The sequence below is a fragment of the Leguminivora glycinivorella genome, chromosome 16 (genome assembly GCF_023078275.1).
Source record: "Leguminivora glycinivorella isolate SPB_JAAS2020 chromosome 16, LegGlyc_1.1, whole genome shotgun sequence".
NCBI classification, from domain to species: Eukaryota; Metazoa; Arthropoda; class Insecta; order Lepidoptera; family Tortricidae; genus Leguminivora; species Leguminivora glycinivorella.
The window spans coordinates 19,626,003-19,645,097 of NC_062986.1; the positions used below are offsets into that span (position 1 = coordinate 19,626,003).

General features: G+C 38.6%; 1 protein-coding gene across 7 annotated transcripts in view; it reads right to left on the reverse strand.

Moving 5' to 3' along the window:
* The window catches only part of LOC125234595 (E3 ubiquitin-protein ligase NEDD4), a 57,313-nt gene that overhangs the window by 29,002 nt on the left and 9,216 nt on the right, over positions 1 to 19,095 (reverse strand). For 2 of the 7 annotated variants that reach the window (XM_048140897.1, XM_048140899.1), the window contains exons 2-8: positions 17,084 to 17,163; positions 12,415 to 12,496; positions 10,855 to 11,063; positions 9,075 to 9,207; positions 4,694 to 4,815; positions 3,897 to 4,008; positions 860 to 1,606 (exon numbers count right to left, since the gene is read on the reverse strand). In XM_048140897.1, the coding sequence (XP_047996854.1) occupies positions 860 to 1,606; positions 3,897 to 4,008; positions 4,694 to 4,815; positions 9,075 to 9,207; positions 10,855 to 11,063; positions 12,415 to 12,496; positions 17,084 to 17,163 (1,485 nt within the window). Of the gene's footprint in view, positions 1 to 859; positions 1,607 to 3,896; positions 4,009 to 4,693; positions 4,816 to 5,528; positions 5,661 to 8,150; positions 8,226 to 8,271; positions 8,353 to 9,074; positions 9,208 to 10,854; positions 11,064 to 12,414; positions 12,497 to 17,083; positions 17,164 to 19,095 lie in introns of those variants that run through there. The other 5 variants (XM_048140898.1, XM_048140904.1, XM_048140901.1 and 2 more) reach the window with 5 other exon arrangements.

Below are 19,095 nucleotides of genomic sequence, written 5' to 3' on the forward strand. Positions count from 1 at the left end.
GGGTAGGTACTTTCCAGTAGCATTATTTAAAAAATTGCATTGAGAAATACCCGAAATATTGTACTGGCAATGAATTCTGAGGTTAGATTTTAGTTTAGTTTCGGAATGACCCTCATATATTTACATCGTGCAAATTTCATGATATAGGCAAATGATACAATATACCTATTTAAATGTTTTCCAGTAGTGTTTGTACTGTGCGTGTTTCTTTTTTGTTTGTGTATGCATCCACACAGTTCGATTTAGTTCCATACGCACGGTTGTTTTATGCAATACACGCAGCGTTCAACGCATGCAATAACAGAATGTATATCGATGGTTGTGTGACTCAAGCCCGTATAATTAACACTCAAACTCAAATAATAATCGCTTTAGTCTGCGATACTAGGTTGAGTCTTGAGACATAAATAGTCACTTAATTATACAAGGTTGAGTCACTCAAACCTCGACACGTCGGTCATTAGCGTTACATGCGTTTAACGCTACGCAAAGTAAATTGTAAGTTCTTTTTATGATTAATGTAGCTTAAATAGGGCACTACGTTAAAATAATCTCTTGTCTCATATTTTTTGTTTAATAAAATTGAATGTAGGATATTAGCACACAACCAAACGCAATCTTATTTACCTTTGACGGTAGTACTTAGGCAAAACATGAATTTAGGACGTCACAAAACCTTCCAAATCTAAAGCCCACTGACTATCAATTCTGACGACAACGGCATGCCAGTCATTCGTCAATTTCTGCTTCTAACTGACATACCGTTACCGTCCGGTGAGATAGTGGGCTTCTTGAAACATGTATATATTTACCACGCTTTAGCTCCTACATAAACGTATGCACCCACACATGTTCTTACCTCAGTATCGTCCATGGAACTGCTGGTCATTCTCCGCCGCGACGCCCCTCGCTCCGGAGTCGTTCCCCCGGTCGGTGTACTGAAGTGATTCTCATCAAACGTCAGCGCCTCTTCTATCTCTATCTCTATACTATCTGCGTCTCTTTCATCCTGTTGTCTTTCTCTTTCGGCTTCATCAACGCTTGTTGCGTTAGCTTCTACGTTTGAGTCTCTTTCGTCAGTTTCTGTATTTACGCCTCCTGCGTTTTCTAAATTTGATTCTCTTTCAGTATGATCAGCTGTTTCTTCATTTTCTGCTTTAGCTTCTGATTGTTCTACTGCACTTGCTTCGCCATTATCATCTATTTGGTTCCCTTCTGCGTTCTCTGATTGGCTCGCTTCCGCATTCTCTGATTGGCTCGCTTCGGCATTCTCTGATTGGCTAGCTTCAGCTTCCTCTGATTGGCTAGCTTCAGCATTTTCTGATTGGCCCGCTACCGCGTTCTCTGATTGGCCCGCTACTGCGTCCTCTGATTGGTCGTTTTGACTAGAGATCGTATCACAGTCTTGAGCAACATTCTCGTTGTCTACATCTCTCTGTCTAACTTCGTTCGCGCATACTACATCGTCTTCCTCTCTTAAATTACTATCACAGGTATTACTTAAGCTAGATTGAGGCACTTCGGGGTTCGATTCCCGGTCGAGGGAACGCACGGGGGATGAAAATGGCGTCCCTTCTGTGGAGTTCTCGTCGCTCCTATTGCTATCCTGTTGAAAAAACTTAAAGTTGAAATCATTTGAGATGAATTTATTCGATTATTTATTCGTTCGTTTTGTAGAAGTTTGTTTTGATAGTTTTTATGATTTCATCTCAAATAAAATCAACTCTACAACCTGTCACAGAAAAATAACGTAGGGAAGCGCCCTTATTTACTTTTTAAAAGTCATTAATTAACCGTTAGAAAAATCCTACATTTTCAGTGTTAACGACATACGTTTACATTGTAGCCGTGACTGTTTTCATATCAGTACAATGTTATGTATTGGATATAATTGTACTAATATAACTTTCACGCAAAAACTACAATCAAAACGCAAAAAAGAACTATATCTTTAAGAATTAAGTCAACTTTATAAATTGTCTATGACAAGTGAGGACAACACTATTTTTTTTTTCAGAAATCTGGTTGAAACCAGTTATCACCGGATTAAGCTGGAGTTAGTCTGAGCGAGGAAGCCCATGCTGCTGAAATTAGTATAATGTCGGCTCTTTCGTTTTGTGTGACGTAAAACTTTTTGTTTTTAGAAAAACAAATGCCAATAGCCCGGTCCACACAGAGCGAGGCACGACGCTGGAACTCACGCGGCAAGCGTGCTATGTACCTAGACGTGTCACGGCCGAGGCATGCGCGCGTTTTGCTCGGCCGAGCAACCTGCCTCGGCCAAGGCACGTCTACATTGGACTTTTGATGCGTGAGTACATTGCCTCGCGGCGTGCCCCGCTTGTGTGGACCCGGCTAATAGCGAATTTATAGTCAAATATTTTAAATATTAGAAATCTTTCGACCAATGAGATAATTCTGTTATAAAGTTACAGTTGATTCAATGCATGATGATATTGTGTTTCTTTGAAACTACACCAATGGTTTAATAACTTTGACTCATACATTTATTTCTTAATTGTAAAATATGTAATAAAACGTACAATGATGATGGAAATTACTATTTAGACATATTCATAAGACATATTATTATGTTCAAAAAACGTCAGACAAAACGACAGGCGTTTTTATTAAGTCATGAGATGGGAATTAAAACTATGATTATAATTACATAACAAATAATGTATGACTAAATTAAAACCCCATAGTTTTATATAGATGTCCAAATGTGTTTCAATTACTTCACGTAAAATTATTCGCTTTAAATAAATGTTTTATTTGCCGAAAAAAATAATTTTATTTTCAAATAATTGGCTCCTTTCCTGGTCATCTGATATTTAAATAAAAAGATATATAAGATCGTTAATATAAAGAAAAGTGTCTTAATACTAAAATAAACTAACATGCTAATTTTACCCATAAAACATATCTATGGCCCAGAAACCTAAATAATAAAAATTACTTCGTCGAGAAACATGCACTATGGATAATCTTTAATACTACATAAAACATTCATGCACAGGTATTGTACTGAAATCGACTGAATTCATACAACATAAGAATCAAAATGCTACAGCGACAAGCGGGGCATGACACGCAAAGTTTTATAAATATTTTTTGTATGAATTTATCAAGAGTCAGTGTCCAAATCATATTCTAACACATTTTGAAGTTTATACGGAACTTTCGGGAAGCGAATGTGAACAAAAAAATAGTATCGATATGACTCGACATCTTTTGTAAATGAACTAATGATGAAATCCAAAATCGTATTGATTCTGATAACGAATAATTCAATCAAGCATTTTGACAAGATAATGTTCCTTTATATTACGTACACTAAAATAAAATCTTAAACGTAGAACGGAACACATAATATCGAATCCTAATTGCTCATAATTATTAAGAATGAAATACTCGTAAACATTAATGAACGAAGATTAATAAGAAATTTATTAGAACGAAATTTTCATGAATCGCAAAAGCCCATAAATAATAAACAAATTCCCAATACAAAAAAAGGCAATGCAAGAATGTTCTAAGCGTATATAAAAGTTTTCTTTAAATAGTATTTTATTACAATACCTATTTTAAGGCAAACAGAGTTCCCAAAATCCTACAACCTACATCTAACTGTTTTTATACTGTTATGTTACGAATCGTCACACCGCTCCGATCTGTGAGCGAGACATCACTATACATATAGTGTCATCTCGATCACACACTGGAACCCTTCAGTACATCCTGGCCTGTGGAAGAAGGCAGCTCCGATCTATGAGCGAGACGGCACTATACACTATATATTACTATCTCGCTCGCACACTGGAGCTCCGATCCTAAATTGCCTTTGACCGACGCCAGGTCAAATTCAACCCCAACCCATTATTATAGCGTACCTGCGCTCGCTGTGTTCCGCGCTCGTCGTCATGCGAGATATGGAAACGACGCTGGAACTCAGTGGCTGCGTTTTCCATGCGTTCGTTCTGCGATTCCGTGCTCATGTTACGCCTGTAGATAATGTTTATTTAAACACATTTTAATGATTTTATAAAATGAAAAAATCCTCTGGAATGGAACATTCTGGGATGTCGGTCTAGCTCTGAGCCAACTGAGTCACGAGCTGATTTGTGCGATTTTTTCCATAGCTTCCGTCAATTCTTAAACGCCTTAGGGAAGGGAAACATTTTAAATGCCTTATCCTACCAATCAGTTACAAATTCAAAGATGTTTCAGGCGATAATATACACAAAGCGTTTCATACCTCTGCTTCCGATGACTCATGTTGATGTAGGAAAAAAAATAGTGAAAAAGGTCATATCGAAATTATAATTCCAAAGGGGGCCTGTTACAATTTGGTGCCGTGACCAGGATCTCATACTTAGATAGAATTTCAAAGAACCATCCTATCTGTTGTGTCACTTGTGTCATATCCATACCAAATGTGCCTTTGTTACTTTTTTATGTAAACAGTAACTACAGTTTAGCAACATTGTACAGTCGCCATCAAATAGAGATCAAATTAGATCTTCGGCAGCTTTGATATATCTTGACGACTGTACAGGATGAGTCAAAACCAATCTAGATCGTAAATTTTGTTGTCTTTAAACTGTACGTTAACGATGGAGCTGTGTAACATTTAAAAAACACTTTTTTGTTCAGTTCCTTTCCCTCTTCCAGTTTAAAAGAGACTTACGTAAGTGCCAATGTAGGCCTCTCCCATTGTGTCGACCGGGCGACATGGTTCACGTAATATGTGCGCCCGTTCGCGTCCTGACGCTCCTCCCAGCCCGGCGGCAACGGATCTCCTCCCACCACCTAAGACAAACGTAAACAAAATTTAATTAAGTCTGTGGACAGACTCACAATAAGTAGAAAATTACTGGTTTGAGTCTCAATCTCTTGGGCACAGTATAAAACCAGTAATAATTCTTCTAACAAATTTTGCGCCGCGCGGTTTGTCGTTGAGTAGCGCTCTACCCGAGCGCTACTCAAGGACTGGGGGGCAAATGTAACTGATCCATTTTTTATGTTTTACAATGTTTGCTTTAATAAATAGAGTGTCTACCGGTTATATATGGTAGGCGTGTTTAGTACATGTATCCGTAGTGAGATACATGTACTCAACATCATAATGTAATAATGGAAAAAATGGATCGGTTACAATTGCAAAGTCGAGATTTGACCCGCTTTACCTTATGTTTAAAGTTATCGACAGCTCATTCAGCCTTTCTCGGGCATATAACGTTTCTCATACCAAAACATAGAAACATTTTTTAGCTGATTTAAGGGAGAAAACAAGCCTTTATATGAGAAACTGACACTTTGTATGAGAAACGTTATGAAAGTGTGTGAAGCGAAAGTGGTTTGTCAGGATCGTAGTAAATGAAAATCCGTGATCTCTGCCTACCCCTCTGGGAAACAGGCGTGATTGTATGTATGTAAACAAGCCTTTTGAACACCAAGTCACCCATATGAGCAAGAAAGAGTCAGCTCAGCCACCATAAGCATGAAAAATGAAACAAACGTACAACGAAATCGTCATCCCCCGTGTCCTCAGGCCATTGAACCAGCTCCCAGGGCTCACCCGTGGACGATGGAACCATCATCTGTTGTCAACATTACGACAACTATAGTTAACTGTTTTAAAATCTTACACAAAATGAAAAAACTACATGATAGCACAGAATATATAATAGTACAAGTACAGAAGGCCCACTGCTTTGATGTTCACGAAATGCCGCCTTTTAAATGCCTATAAAATCCTAACAAAGAAACGAGCCGCACGTGCGCAGCGTCGGACGATAGGGTTGCCTATGGATTAAAACGAATTAATACTCAGATAAAATGTTATACTATTATATTCGAGTTTTGGGTACTTTCTGGGTATATATACAGTATTTATATATTTTTATGTAAGTCCCAACATCACAAGCCTTATTGAACTTTTCCGTGGGACTTAATTGTAAATCTGTGTAAGATTGTCTTATTTTATTCATGATGTCTATTTAACTAAGCATTACTAGCCATTCTCACGTGGATATCGCATATAAAACTTAAAAAAAAACTCGCGACGTAAAGTAATAATAGAAAGTGCGAACGTGCGTTCTATGAGAACGCGCGCCACCCCTGATTAGGCCGCGAACTCGCGGCCGCCAGCATGTACTTGTAGCGCGGCGATAGAATCGCGGAGTGAGCCGCCCCTGATGATAGGTCAGTGGTAGGCAAACGGCCCGTCGTGGGCCAAATCAAATAAGTGTGTTTTCATATTATCCGATCCGATAACTTATGTAGGACTGATATCCCATACATTTACGCCGCCATCTTTGATTTTTGACTTTGAAATCATTCTGACATGTGATATCGGATCAGACAATGTGAATACGCACTTAGACCCGCGAAGGGACCAATTGCATCCGCCCCGCCACTGGCTCTTCGTAAAAATGCATTTTAGGTGTAAGTCTGGCCTGGCCTGCCTCTGAGATTTCTTTAGGTATACTACATACATATTTGGCCCCCAGTGAAAAAAGTTAGCCCACCACTGATGTAGGTATGTCGTGTCCACACAAAGCGAGCGGCGAATAGCCAAGGTATATTCTGTCAAACAAGTCTGTCAGTAAATAAGAACTAAGAAAACTATAGGTATCCTTTTCTCTAGCACCCTAAAGAAAAGGATGCATATAGTTTTCTTTGTTCTTATTTACTGACAGACTTGGTTGACAGAGTATATAAAGCCGTATTCTTTTGTCTCCAGTGACGTACAAGGCCAAGCGATCAATAAATAAATAAGACATGCCTCGGCCGAGGCATCGCGCGCGTATCCCTCAGCAGATTGTCACCCATAAATTTAATTAAGGTACCGCGGGGCAAAATCCGACTGGGGGGCAATTATAACTGATCCATCTTTTCCATTATTACACTATTAAGTTGAGTGCCACATATATCCACTGAACACACGTACCAGTGGACAGTCTAATTAATAATGCAAACATTGTAAAACATGGAAAAAAATTGCATGTGCATTTGCATTTGGCCCCAGTCGAAATTGGACCGCTGTACCTTACGTCTATATTCGCGATTTGTCGGATGAGTGTTTTGCCTAGCAACGCTGCTTTCTTTGTGTGGACTTACCTATTCACGAGCAACTCAAAACGGTGAATCCATAGCATGCTGCGTTCCTACTTTTAGTTTCAGCAAACTACTATTTTTACAAAACAAGTCCCCTTTCTGTTAGTATCATGCAAGTTCATTAAAAATGAAAGGCGATATCAGGTGTTCTAAAAGTTTGTCTGTATTCAACTATATATATCGTCACTACTTTGAAAAAACCTTGTATCTTCTTCTGTCAATGAAAAGAAAAATGTAATAAGTATATATGCAATGCATATAGACTTAATGCGTTTTAACTTTGAGGAGCAGTGTGAGATACGAGATTTTTTCAAAGTAGTGACGATGTCCTAAAACATCCCTCAATAATTCGTCTAGGCGATGCTCCTCTGTTACTTTACCTATTCCTATTACTATGTATTCTAGGTTTACCTTCGTGTATATTTTGAAGATTTTTTTACCAATAAACGCAGTCAAAACGATTTATATCGACCACATAAAGTCTTATATTACGATGGTTACGTGACTCAACCCCGTATACTTATGTTCGTGCTTACCACTCAAACGCGTATCCGTATAGGAATCACTTTAGTATGCAGATTCGACCATACGATGTCAGTTAACACGTTCGCTGCCCCCTACACAAGGTTTGTGATCATAATAAATCTTCTCCTATGCCGGTGACACAAGGTCTGTGATCAAAACAATTGAATTTTTTTGCCAGTTCGTGTTCGTGACACGTATGTGTGATCAAAACGTTCATAGAAGTAAGAAATTTACTTATGCCAGTGTCATAGGAATGAAAATTTAGTAATTTCTACCGGCATAGTAGGATTTCAGCAAAACAGTGCCGTCGACGAATGTGTTAATTATACGAGGTTGAGTCACACAACTCTCGATTAATGCCCTCATTCATGAACGTTCACTAAAGTTATCAAGCCAATAAAGTTCGTTTGTAACCAGTATTGGTGTGATAGAAAGGGACAAACGAACTTTATCGGCTTGATACTAACAGTCTACACTCTACACGGTGCCAACGTACTGATCGGCTGCACGTTGCCGACCTGAGGGCTGGGTTCGACCATCTCCCAGTCGTCTGGCCGTTGCTCCTATGTGTCTGCACCGTGACCCACTCTGAATGAATGAATGAATGGCATCAGTACTGACCGGCTGCACGTTGCCGACCTGAGGGCTGGGTTCGACCATCTCCCAGTCGTCTGGCCGTTGCTCCTCTGTGTCTGCGCCGTGGCCTACTCTGAATGAATGGCATCAGTACTGACCGGCTGCACGTTGCCGACCTGAGGGCTGGGTTCGACCATCTCCCAGTCGCCTGGCCGTTGCTCCTCTGTTTCTGCGCCGTGGCCTACTCTGAATGAATGGCATCAGTACTGACCGGCTGCACGTTGCCGACCTGAGGGCTGGGTTCGACCATCTCCCAGTCGTCTGGCCGTTGCCCGTCTGTGTCTGCGCCGTGGCCTACTCTGAATGAATGAATGGCATCAGTACTGACCGGCTGCACGTTGCCGACCTGAGGGCTGGGTTCGACCATCTCCCAGTCGTCTGGCCGTTGCTCGTCTGTGTCTGCGCCGTGGCCCACTCTGAATGAATGAATGGCATCAGTACTGACCGGCTGCACGTTGCCGACCTGAGGGCTGGGTTCGACCATCTCCCAGTCGTCTGGCCGTTGCTCGTCTGTGTCTGCGCCGTGGCCCACTCTGAATGAATGAATGGCATCAGTACTGACCGGCTGCACGTTGCCGACCTGAGGGCTGGGTTCGACCATCTCCCAGTCGTCTGGCCGTTGCTCCTCTGTGTCTGCGCCGTGGCCTACTCTGAATGAATGGCATCAGTACTGACCGGCTGCACGTTGCCGACCTGAGGGCTGGGTTCGACCATCTCCCAGTCGCCTGGCCGTTGCTCCTCTGTTTCTGCGCCGTGGCCTACTCTGAATGAATGGCATCAGTACTGACCGGCTGCACGTTGCCGACCTGAGGGCTGGGTTCGACCATCTCCCAGTCGTCTGGCCGTTGCTCCTCTGTTTCTGCGCCGTGGCCCACGATCGCCATGTACACTTCTATGTGGCCACGGACTCTGGAGCGAGCGCTGTGGACAAAATATAAATGATATAGTAAAATTATTATTTTTGGTCAGCGCGATAACCTTGCCGGTTATTGACATGGTTACGGTCCCCTGAGTCACGCTGGTTTTATGCAATAAATGCTACTGAAATTATACAAGCATGCATGTAGTCCATGTTTGTAGGTGGCAAATTAAGGAAAGGGCTTGTTAACACCAGAAAAATGTATGTTTGCATAGTTTAAGTACTCGTAGCATAATTTTGCATAAAACCAGCGTGACTCGGGGGACCGTAACCATGGCAAAAACAGGCAAGAAAAAGTTGATTCACCCGATTACAACTTTCTTGAAGCCACGAATTTATTAGTCACGTACGAAATAAACGAAACATTGATTGTATGAGTGACATCTGTATTGCTATACAGTCTCAACTGTCAAGAACGTCCATTATATTGATTAATCTGTCACACACGTGCAGATTTTTCATTCACTCATTCGTATCATTCGTGCTAGTACTTGTGAATTGACATAAAACAAAACTATGGGGAAACAGATTACACAATATTTTATCTTACAATACAAGATCTTTATTCGGACCTTTTGAATCCTTTACAACGATCGTAGTCAACAGGTGAGGGGGAATATTTCCAAAAGTAAGGCACTGGTCCCACCGCGATTGATAGCTCACCGCTGGGCGAGTAACTATAAACATCGCCGTGTCTCTTTTATTTACACAAGAGTGCTTAGCTTTTGTTCGTTTTTATAGCCAATAGCTCATAGCTTACTAGCTCGCGGGGACCAGTGCCTAAGATTGCGTTGAAGTATTTATTTGCGTAAAAACTTACTAATAAAATAAGGAGTCAAATTTTACATAGTCTGCTCTGTCGCATACATTTTATAGTGACTACTAGTTTGTCTAGTGTAAGTACTTAAAAAGATAAAAATATTGTCAACATCAACACATACCTATAGTGACTACTAAGTCTAGTGTACTTATAAAGATTAAAATATCGTCAATATTAACACAAACCTAGTTTGAGACTTTAAGAACATCAATTTCAATGAACTCGACAACTAATACACACAAAACACATTATCAAGCATTTTAACTAAGAGTAAGAATTTAAACAAAATAAAGAAACCCTGGGTGTACTTATTAGAACTGAACTTAAAGTCATACACAAACACACTTACTATACTACCTTAGAGTTAGATGAGTTCAGTGACACTTCCAAAAATTCTGAATTACGCATACTATGTTCGCTCAACATTCTTGCGAACTAAATTATATTTTTGCGTAAATTAAAGAAAAATATATAAAAACTATACTTTTTTTAATATATTGCATTATCAAGGTCTATTAACTAAATTTCGTCAAATACGATTGTGATGGAATCTATTTAATAAGCATTGATAATGCAATAACATATATATTCAAAAAAGTATTTTTAAATATTTTTCGTCAAAGTACAAATAATTTTTTGCGAACAAAGTATGAGTAATTCGGAATTTTTGGCAGTGTCACCGAACTCATCTAAGGTGAAAAATAGTATAATACTAACAGCTGCTACCCTGACAGAATATCTGTTCTTGATGTGCGGGAACCCTAAATAATTTCACACACAAGAAAAAAAAGTAAAATAATAAAAAAGAAGCCATGCCACATATACTTACACGGACCTGCGCGGACGGAGCGCGTACTTGACCGGCGCCGGCCGGGGCGCGGCCGCCGTCTCGGCCGGGGCTTGCGACACAGGTATCTCCACCATGCCGAGGAAGTCGTCGCGCGTCAGACGGTTCTCGTCGAACACCTGGATGAGGAGCTTGTGCTCCTCCGGCTTGACGCGGAACACGAACTCTTGGTTCCATACTGGGTTCAGTGTCTGAAATTGCAATTTTTTCTGTCTTAAATTTAAATAGGTTCCGAAAAAATCGAACTTTCTAGCTTTAGGAACACCAAAAATAATTGCATTTTTCAAGAAAGAAAAATTAAATTTAAAATATTTTTGGACTTAGACTTATATGGAATACTGAAGTATAATATAACGGAAAACTGAAGAAAGCGGGTAGATGTCAAAGTTGCGTAGTTGCGTGATCAAGATCATGATGCATGCAACTGCGTCGAAATATTGGGAGCTCGACAAAAATCAAAAAGGTAATCACGCTCTATATCCCGTTCAATATAAGTCTAATGAAAATAACTGTGAATCTTTAAAAACTCTCATTTTTAGGGTTCCGTAGTCAACTAGGAACCCTTATAGTTTCGCCATGTCTGTCTGTCCGTCCGTCCGTCCGTCCGCGGATAATCTCAGTAACCGTAAGCACTAGAAAGCTGAAATTTGGTACCAATATTTATATCAATCACGCCAACAAAGTGCAAAAATAAAAAATGGAAAATAATGTTTTATTCGAGTACCACCCCTACATGTAAAGTGGGGGCTGATATTTTTTTTCATTCCAACCCCAACGTGTGATATATTCTTGGATAGGTATTTAAAAATGAATAAGCATTTACAAAGATCGTTTTTCGATAATATTAATATATTAGGAAATAAATAATCGCTCCTAAAGGAAAAAAAAGTGCGTGTCCCCCCCTCTAACTTTTGAACCATATGTTTAAAAAATATGAAAAATTTCACAAAAGTAGAACTTTATAAAGACTTTCTAGGAAAATTGTTTTGAACTTGATAGGTTCAGTAGTTTTTGAGAAAAATACGGAAAACTACGGAACCCTACACTGAGCGTGGCCCGACACGCTCTTGGCCGGTTTTTAAGGTGGTGACGGCCGGAGATTATATAGCCGCGTAAACTGAGACCAGGATTCGATTACCGGCTAGGCCACCAATGAACTTGTTCGCTTTTTCTTTGGTGTTATCTATTTTAGTTTAAAATGTACCGGGGCCATTCAACTGGAGATTATTTCACTACTATTTTCTAATAGAAGTATTTCCGAAGTGTTTGACTATTAACTAGAGTTCGTTAAGTGTCCATTTTGACGCCAATCGCGTGTAACGCCAATCTACAAATAATCGATGGCAACACGGCAATTTTGTGGCGCCAGCTATGTGTGGTGTAGTGTATGCGCGTTCTTACGCGGTCGCATTTTAATGTATGGGATGGTATGATTTTCTTAATTTATATTTAATCTATAGTAAAACAGAAAATATTTCCATTAGTTAAAATTGTGCTGGTGCACCTTATAGTCGTATTTTTTTATAATAAAGACAGACATACCTTTTTCTTGGTCTTAGTAAGGAACGTCTCTATGGTGACGTCACCGTCCACCTTCTGTAGCTCCACACGGACATAAGGGTCGCTGCAAACAAACAGACAAACACATCATCAAAATATGTTCAACTCGACCCGCCATCCTCAGTTAACCTCACAGATAAAGGAAGGAAAGAGATCGGGTTATTATTTTTTTATTATTATTATTTATTATTAAATACAGCTGTAACCTTATAATTACAATATTGCCCCGCAAAACTCTGGAAAGAGTTTGACTGCAGGAACAGCAGTCTCTCATATCTATAATACTTAATCTTAATAATTTACTTTATAAACATTTTTACAGTATGACACATATTATAACAGTTTAACAAAAATAGAACAAATTATATTAAGGTAATGTATTCAGGTAGTGCTTTTTTAACTGAACGGGTGTTCCGGGCGATTAAAATTAAATAAATAAATAAATATTGTGGACACCTTACACAGATCAACTTAGCCCCAAACTAAGCAAAGCTTGTACTATGGGTGCTAGGCGACGATATACATACTTAAATAGATAAATACATACTTATAAAAAAAAAAAAAAAAAAACCACACATACTTAAAACATAAATGAGAAATAATAAGAAATAATTTACAATAAGAGAAAAAAAAATTTACTTAAAATAAATATGTGGGCCCCTTTCGGGTAAAAGCCTCCCCCAAGGAATTCCACTCCTCTCTGTCTTGAGCTGTCTCTGTCCATTTTGGACCTGCCGTTTGGACATATATACATAGAAAACATCCATGACTCAGGAACAAATATCTGTGCTCATCACACAAATAAATGCCCTTACCGGGATTCGAACCCGCGGCTTAGCAGGCAGGGTCACTACCGACTGAGCCAGACCGGTCGTAAGACCGGTCGGATTAAGACGATACAGGAGCGAAAATGCTAAGACAGAAAGGAGCCCCCCTTTCAATTTGGGAATTTTAGTTCAATATACTAGTGTTATTAATTATTTAATTAGATTTATAGAAAAAAAATAGTCCATCCAGAACAACTCAGTTCAAAGATATTGCGAAAAAATCTTTAAAATCGAGGTTCCGCTCTCGACTGTTTCCTCCTTCAAAACTTAATCAATCGTAACGAAATTTGAGAATCTGATTAACAATAAAATAGTCTGTGACGGACCGTTTAGTTTTCTTGGATAATTGTTACCAATTTTGAATAACAAACCTCTTTTTGCGCCATAATCAATAAGGCCGTTTTTGGTAATTTTTGATGGGCTCTAGCGTCTATAAAAATGAGAATATCAAAAAAATCAAAACGGTCCGACACAGATAAAAATAATAATAATCTGTGTTGAAAAAATCATTGCTCTATCTTCAAAAACCAGGGAGGAAATAGTCGAGAGCGTTTGTATGAAGAATTGACCCCTCCTGTATTTTCTTAATATTGAATTCGCAAATTCGAATTCGTAATTCGAAATTTTATTTGAAGTATAGGAAACTAGCCTATTATCTGATGGCATTGCCCCAGAAAAAGTCGCGACCTATCGCCTACGTCGCAACCCTATTACTGCATGTACACTTGTACAGTTTTAATTATAAATATGGACACGGGTAAGGTGCCCAAAATATGTATACACGAGCTTATTCCTACGCGCTAAAGTAGTGTATACTTATATCTGGCACTTTATCTGTACCCGTTTTAATACTACGAGTGTACCTACAATCTGTACATATGTACATACGGTACCAAAGTCTACTCTGATTGATCATGACGCATACCCAAATTTATCTTGATTGGAACCCACGACCAAACGAAATACAATGTAGGATGTAGGAACAATAAGATGCGTAATACTAGGAGATTAGAAAGGGAGAAAAGATAAGGCGCCCTGCGTGAAAGTTGCGAAAGATATAATATAGCAGATTACATTAGGCCAGTAAAGTAAAAAATGTCTGGGCCGATCAACAGATAACAAAGATCTAGTACGTAGCCGAATGGCACAAACGCTCACGAAACAAAACGCTCGTAGATATCTATCTCTATCGCTCTTGCGTATTGGCGCGACAGAGCCAGACTATCTTTCGCGGCGTTTCGTTTTCGTTTCGCGCAGAAATGCCCATACCCTAAGGCTTTCTTATTTAATGGCCAAGGTGTGTATTAGTTATCTGTTTTACAAGGGGGCAAAGTTGTTGTTTAACCGCACGTGCCACTATTGATACCCGAGCAAGCGAAAGATTCCAATATTGAACCGCGAGCGTAGCGAGTGGTTCAAAAAATGGAATCTTGAGCGTTGCGAGTGTTTCAAGGCACGAAAGTTAAACAAACTTTGCTACCGAGTGAAACACAACATTTTTCACCACACCAACACGAGCAAAATACTGACTATAAAACATCAAACTAAATCAAATCCATCAATCTATCCAATATTTATGATTCAAAATCATCATTTATAGGTAAATTCTACCAGTTAAAATTTCTCAACACATCAAGTTAAAATTTGTATGAAATTACTTTGCACTCTTGTGGATAAAATGCAATTTTGCTATCTGTTTTCGAATAGCAAAGTAAGCCTTTACCAGTTGGTGTGGTGAAAAATATTTTTCTGTTCATCTGAACTGGGAAGCGGTAACTTCGTTTAGCGCAGCGGCCGAAGCAGGTCCCTTGTTCAATATATATCAGACTTTGACAACAAACTTTTTAAATGTAGATACGTCAAAACAAAATACGTAGCTACATAATACAAGTTGTACAATAGTACCCACACTTCACGGCTATCACTAACAATAGTTATTTAGGTAGTAGCCAAATAGTTACATTCCTAACTTTATACAGGGTGGGGCCTGTAACAAAGGCGAATAATTGAACTCTAGGCTATTCTCCTTATACTGATCAATATTTGTTCGGCGACTTTTAAAAATAACTTGTATTTTGATTTTTATCACCCTTGAAAGTTTTTTCTAAGAGGTAATGTATTGCGAATTCTGTTGTCTAAACTGTGACAGACAACGTCAATGACAACAATAATGGCGTACATTGAAGCTAATATTTATTTTGTATGAAAAATTAAAAATTTAGAGACTTCATAATTTTTAAAAGTCACTGAACAAATGTTGATCAGTATAAGGAGAATAGCCTACAGTTCAATTATTCGCCTTTGTTACAGGCCCCACTCTGTATATGTTTAAAAACTATAATACGGAGGAAAAACACGTCCAAGGTTGCAAGTGAATCTTGGTACTTAGAATTCTGTTATCAATGAATGAGACGAGACGTGTCTGCGTTTTTAAAGATATTCTTACTCGAGAATTTAATTCCGAGAATGTATTATAAATAAATAATAATATTATAGGACATTACACATAACACAGGTTGACTGAGTCCCACGGTAAGCCCAAGGCTTGTGTTGTGAGTACTCAGACAACTACACATGTTATAATACTAGCCTTTGCCCGCGGCTTCGCTCGAAAATCTCCATACAAACTTCTGTAAATGCTCTTACCGGGATTTGAACCAAGGATTACGGCTTAACAGGCAGGGTCACTAACCACTAGGCCAGACCGGTATATAGCATCAACCCAGAGCCTATATAACTTGACAATAACAGGGGTAGCCCCGTGAACGCTTCGCTAAGCATTGTTAGGCGGATGTGAGTCACATCGTGTGTTATCGCTGTCCTTAGAGATAACTAATAATGTTTAAGACTTGTTCTCTGGTCTAACTGAACCAGGGGACCTACTACTAGTTTTCAGAACATAATTATGTGGTGTTTTTTCCGCACTAGTGCGCAAAACTCAAACTCCATATTTATGTACTGAAAAACGTCGATACGTGCGAAGATGGAATTGATAACTCGTGCCGATTTATCAAAACATCTTTTCAAATATATATTCTAATTATATTAACTCCAGTACCCAAAGGTGGTCTGGAAAAGATGGCTCTTAAGCGATAAGACCGCCTGTTGTTATCTCTGTTTAATTTGTTTTCGTTTCTTGAGCATTACTTGTAAACTATGTGAGGCGTGCAATAAAGAGTATTGTATTTTATTGTAATACCCATCAAGTTCAAAATAATTTACCTAGAAAGTCTTTAAAAGTTCTACTTTAAGATTTTTTTCATATTTTTAAACGGAGGTATGGCTCAAAAGTTAGAGGTGGAGCGAAAATATAAACATTATCAAAAAAATATTTTAGTAAACCTTTAAGCCTCGGCCAAACATAGGGCGTTTTGATAGCGGAGCGGAATGCGCGCTGAATGCGCTCGCGCGGTCACACATAACACAGCGTTGTGTTTTGAGCGGACTTGTCTGTATATGGATTAAATGTTGGCTAATTATTTTATTCCAAATTTTAGTTTTGATTTCTTATGTGTCATTCAATACTTATCAGCAGTTTACATTTGCAAAATATATGCTTAGAAGTTGTCATGTGCAGAATGCGCGCGCATTCTGCTCCGTTCGGTGCTCCGCCATCATTGCGCTACCTAACGCTGCGCTCTCAAAACGCTTATGTGTGGCGGAGCAATACCTATCCAACAATATATCACATTGTCGGCGTGATTGATACCAAATACATATTGGTACCAAACTTCAACTTTCTAGTGCTAAATGGTCACTGAGATTATCCGGCTAGAGCGGATGGACGGACTGTGAGACATACAGAACCCTAAAAAAAGGCTTACCTGGCACCGAAGATGTCCTTTTTGGCCAATGAATACGCTCCTATGATCCGCAAGCGAAGCAAGAAGCTGTTTTCATCAGTCTGAAATTAAAAATTAACAACCTTAGGCACAAAGATACAGTCAGAGTTATGCAAAAGACCACTATCAGTTTGAAATAAAGTAAAAAATTTGGTGGGAAATATGAGCTACATTCGAGTTCATAAATATATGTACATTTTTCACCTTATTGCAAAGAATTAAGGTGAAAAAATGTACACATATTTATGAACTCGACTGTACTAGCTTTTGCCCGCAGCTTCGCTCGCGTTAGAAAGAGACAAAAACTAGCCTATGTCACTCTCCATCCCTTCAACTATCTCCACTTAAAAAATCACGTCAATTCGTCGCTCCGTTTTGCCGTGAAAGACGGACAAACAAACAGACACATACACTTTCCCATTTATAATATTAGTATGGATTATACATATCGCCTTAAATTTAAAACACTTCATAAGTACCTATCATAGAGGAATAAGTAAGGGAAGAGTTGTAACTCCATACATCAGTAAATGCGAGTTATTTGTAGTGACATCTATCGTCATTCACTCGTCAATCACGCGCCAACTAGCGTAAATTATCAGTACTGCTGCAGTGAGTCACTTTTTTTCACTAAATGTAAGCATAAGCAAGTCTGATGTGTATGCTCAGTGGTACTGATGTGCCGATGGAAAGTTTCCAAAATTCTGAAATGTTCACATAGGAAAACTTCGGAAACTTTCCATACTTTGTATGGACAATTGTATGGATGGAAACTTTCCATTTCATAAATTTATATTCCCTTTATTTTTCATGAAAGTTTCGTGAATTTTTCGTGAAATTTAAGATTTTTTTGGAAAGTTTCCGCAACTTGCACATCATTACTCAGTGGTGCAATAGGGATGACGACTACATAAAAAAATTGGCATTCTGTTTAGTCCATCAGTTAGATCGTCCAAAAATAGTGAACACATATTTTTCGCTTTTTCTAATTAATGAAAAAATACAAAGATATAGGCATCAAAGTTCCGGAGTGGGGGCTTGTGACGTCACTTCTAAGTAAAAATTGTACCTAGGCGTGACGTCACGCGAAACTTCAACGCACTGTACCGTCGTCATTTTTCATTTACGAGAAAAAAGAAAAAATACGTGTCTAAAATTCTTTGATAATCTAACTGACGGACTAATTAGTTTTTTTTTTTGTCGTCTCGCCTATTATCATGATTGTTTAGATTAAGTTTTTGACTTTTTATTTAACAATAATACCGTATATTATAATATCTACCTCAAGCATAATATTTCTTTTGCTTAGAATAAATTTAAAAGTGGAAAAATTGGTGATTTTGGCTTGAATTTGTAGTGACGGACCCAGTGCCCTACATGATATGAGCTACCAAGCTATCTAGTAAAACTATTTTTTTTTGCCTATCATGGCTTTTACTCCTTGCTATTTTGAGCCAGGTGGATTCTGCCAATGTCGTGGTGACTTTTGACTTTTTTTTTTACCATATTACATATAAAACTATTTACCATATTGGCATAAAGGAGCCTTACATCTCAAGAGTGTACTACTTAAATTAGGTATCAGAGTTCCAAGTCAAGTTGATTTTGATGAGTGTTCCAAATTTTTTTTTATCTTATTTAATAATTAGAAATGCTCTGGATTAGGCTTTTTTTAACCCCCGACGCAAAAACGACAGGGTGTTATAAGTTCGACGTGTCTGTCTGTCTGTGTGTGTGCCTGTCTGTGGCATCGTAGCTCCCGAACGGATGAACCAATTTAGATTTGTTTTTTTGTCTGAAAGCTGAGTTGGGTAATTCCATGTAACAGAGTAATGTAAGTGACCAATTATTTGCATGTTTTTTTATTCATGGTGCTAATTTAAATATCAATATAATCTAAGGATTAAAAGTAGGCTTATCTAGAGATAAATTAAGACTTCAATTTGCATCATAAATAAAAAAACATGCAATGAAGTGGTCACTTACATTACAGT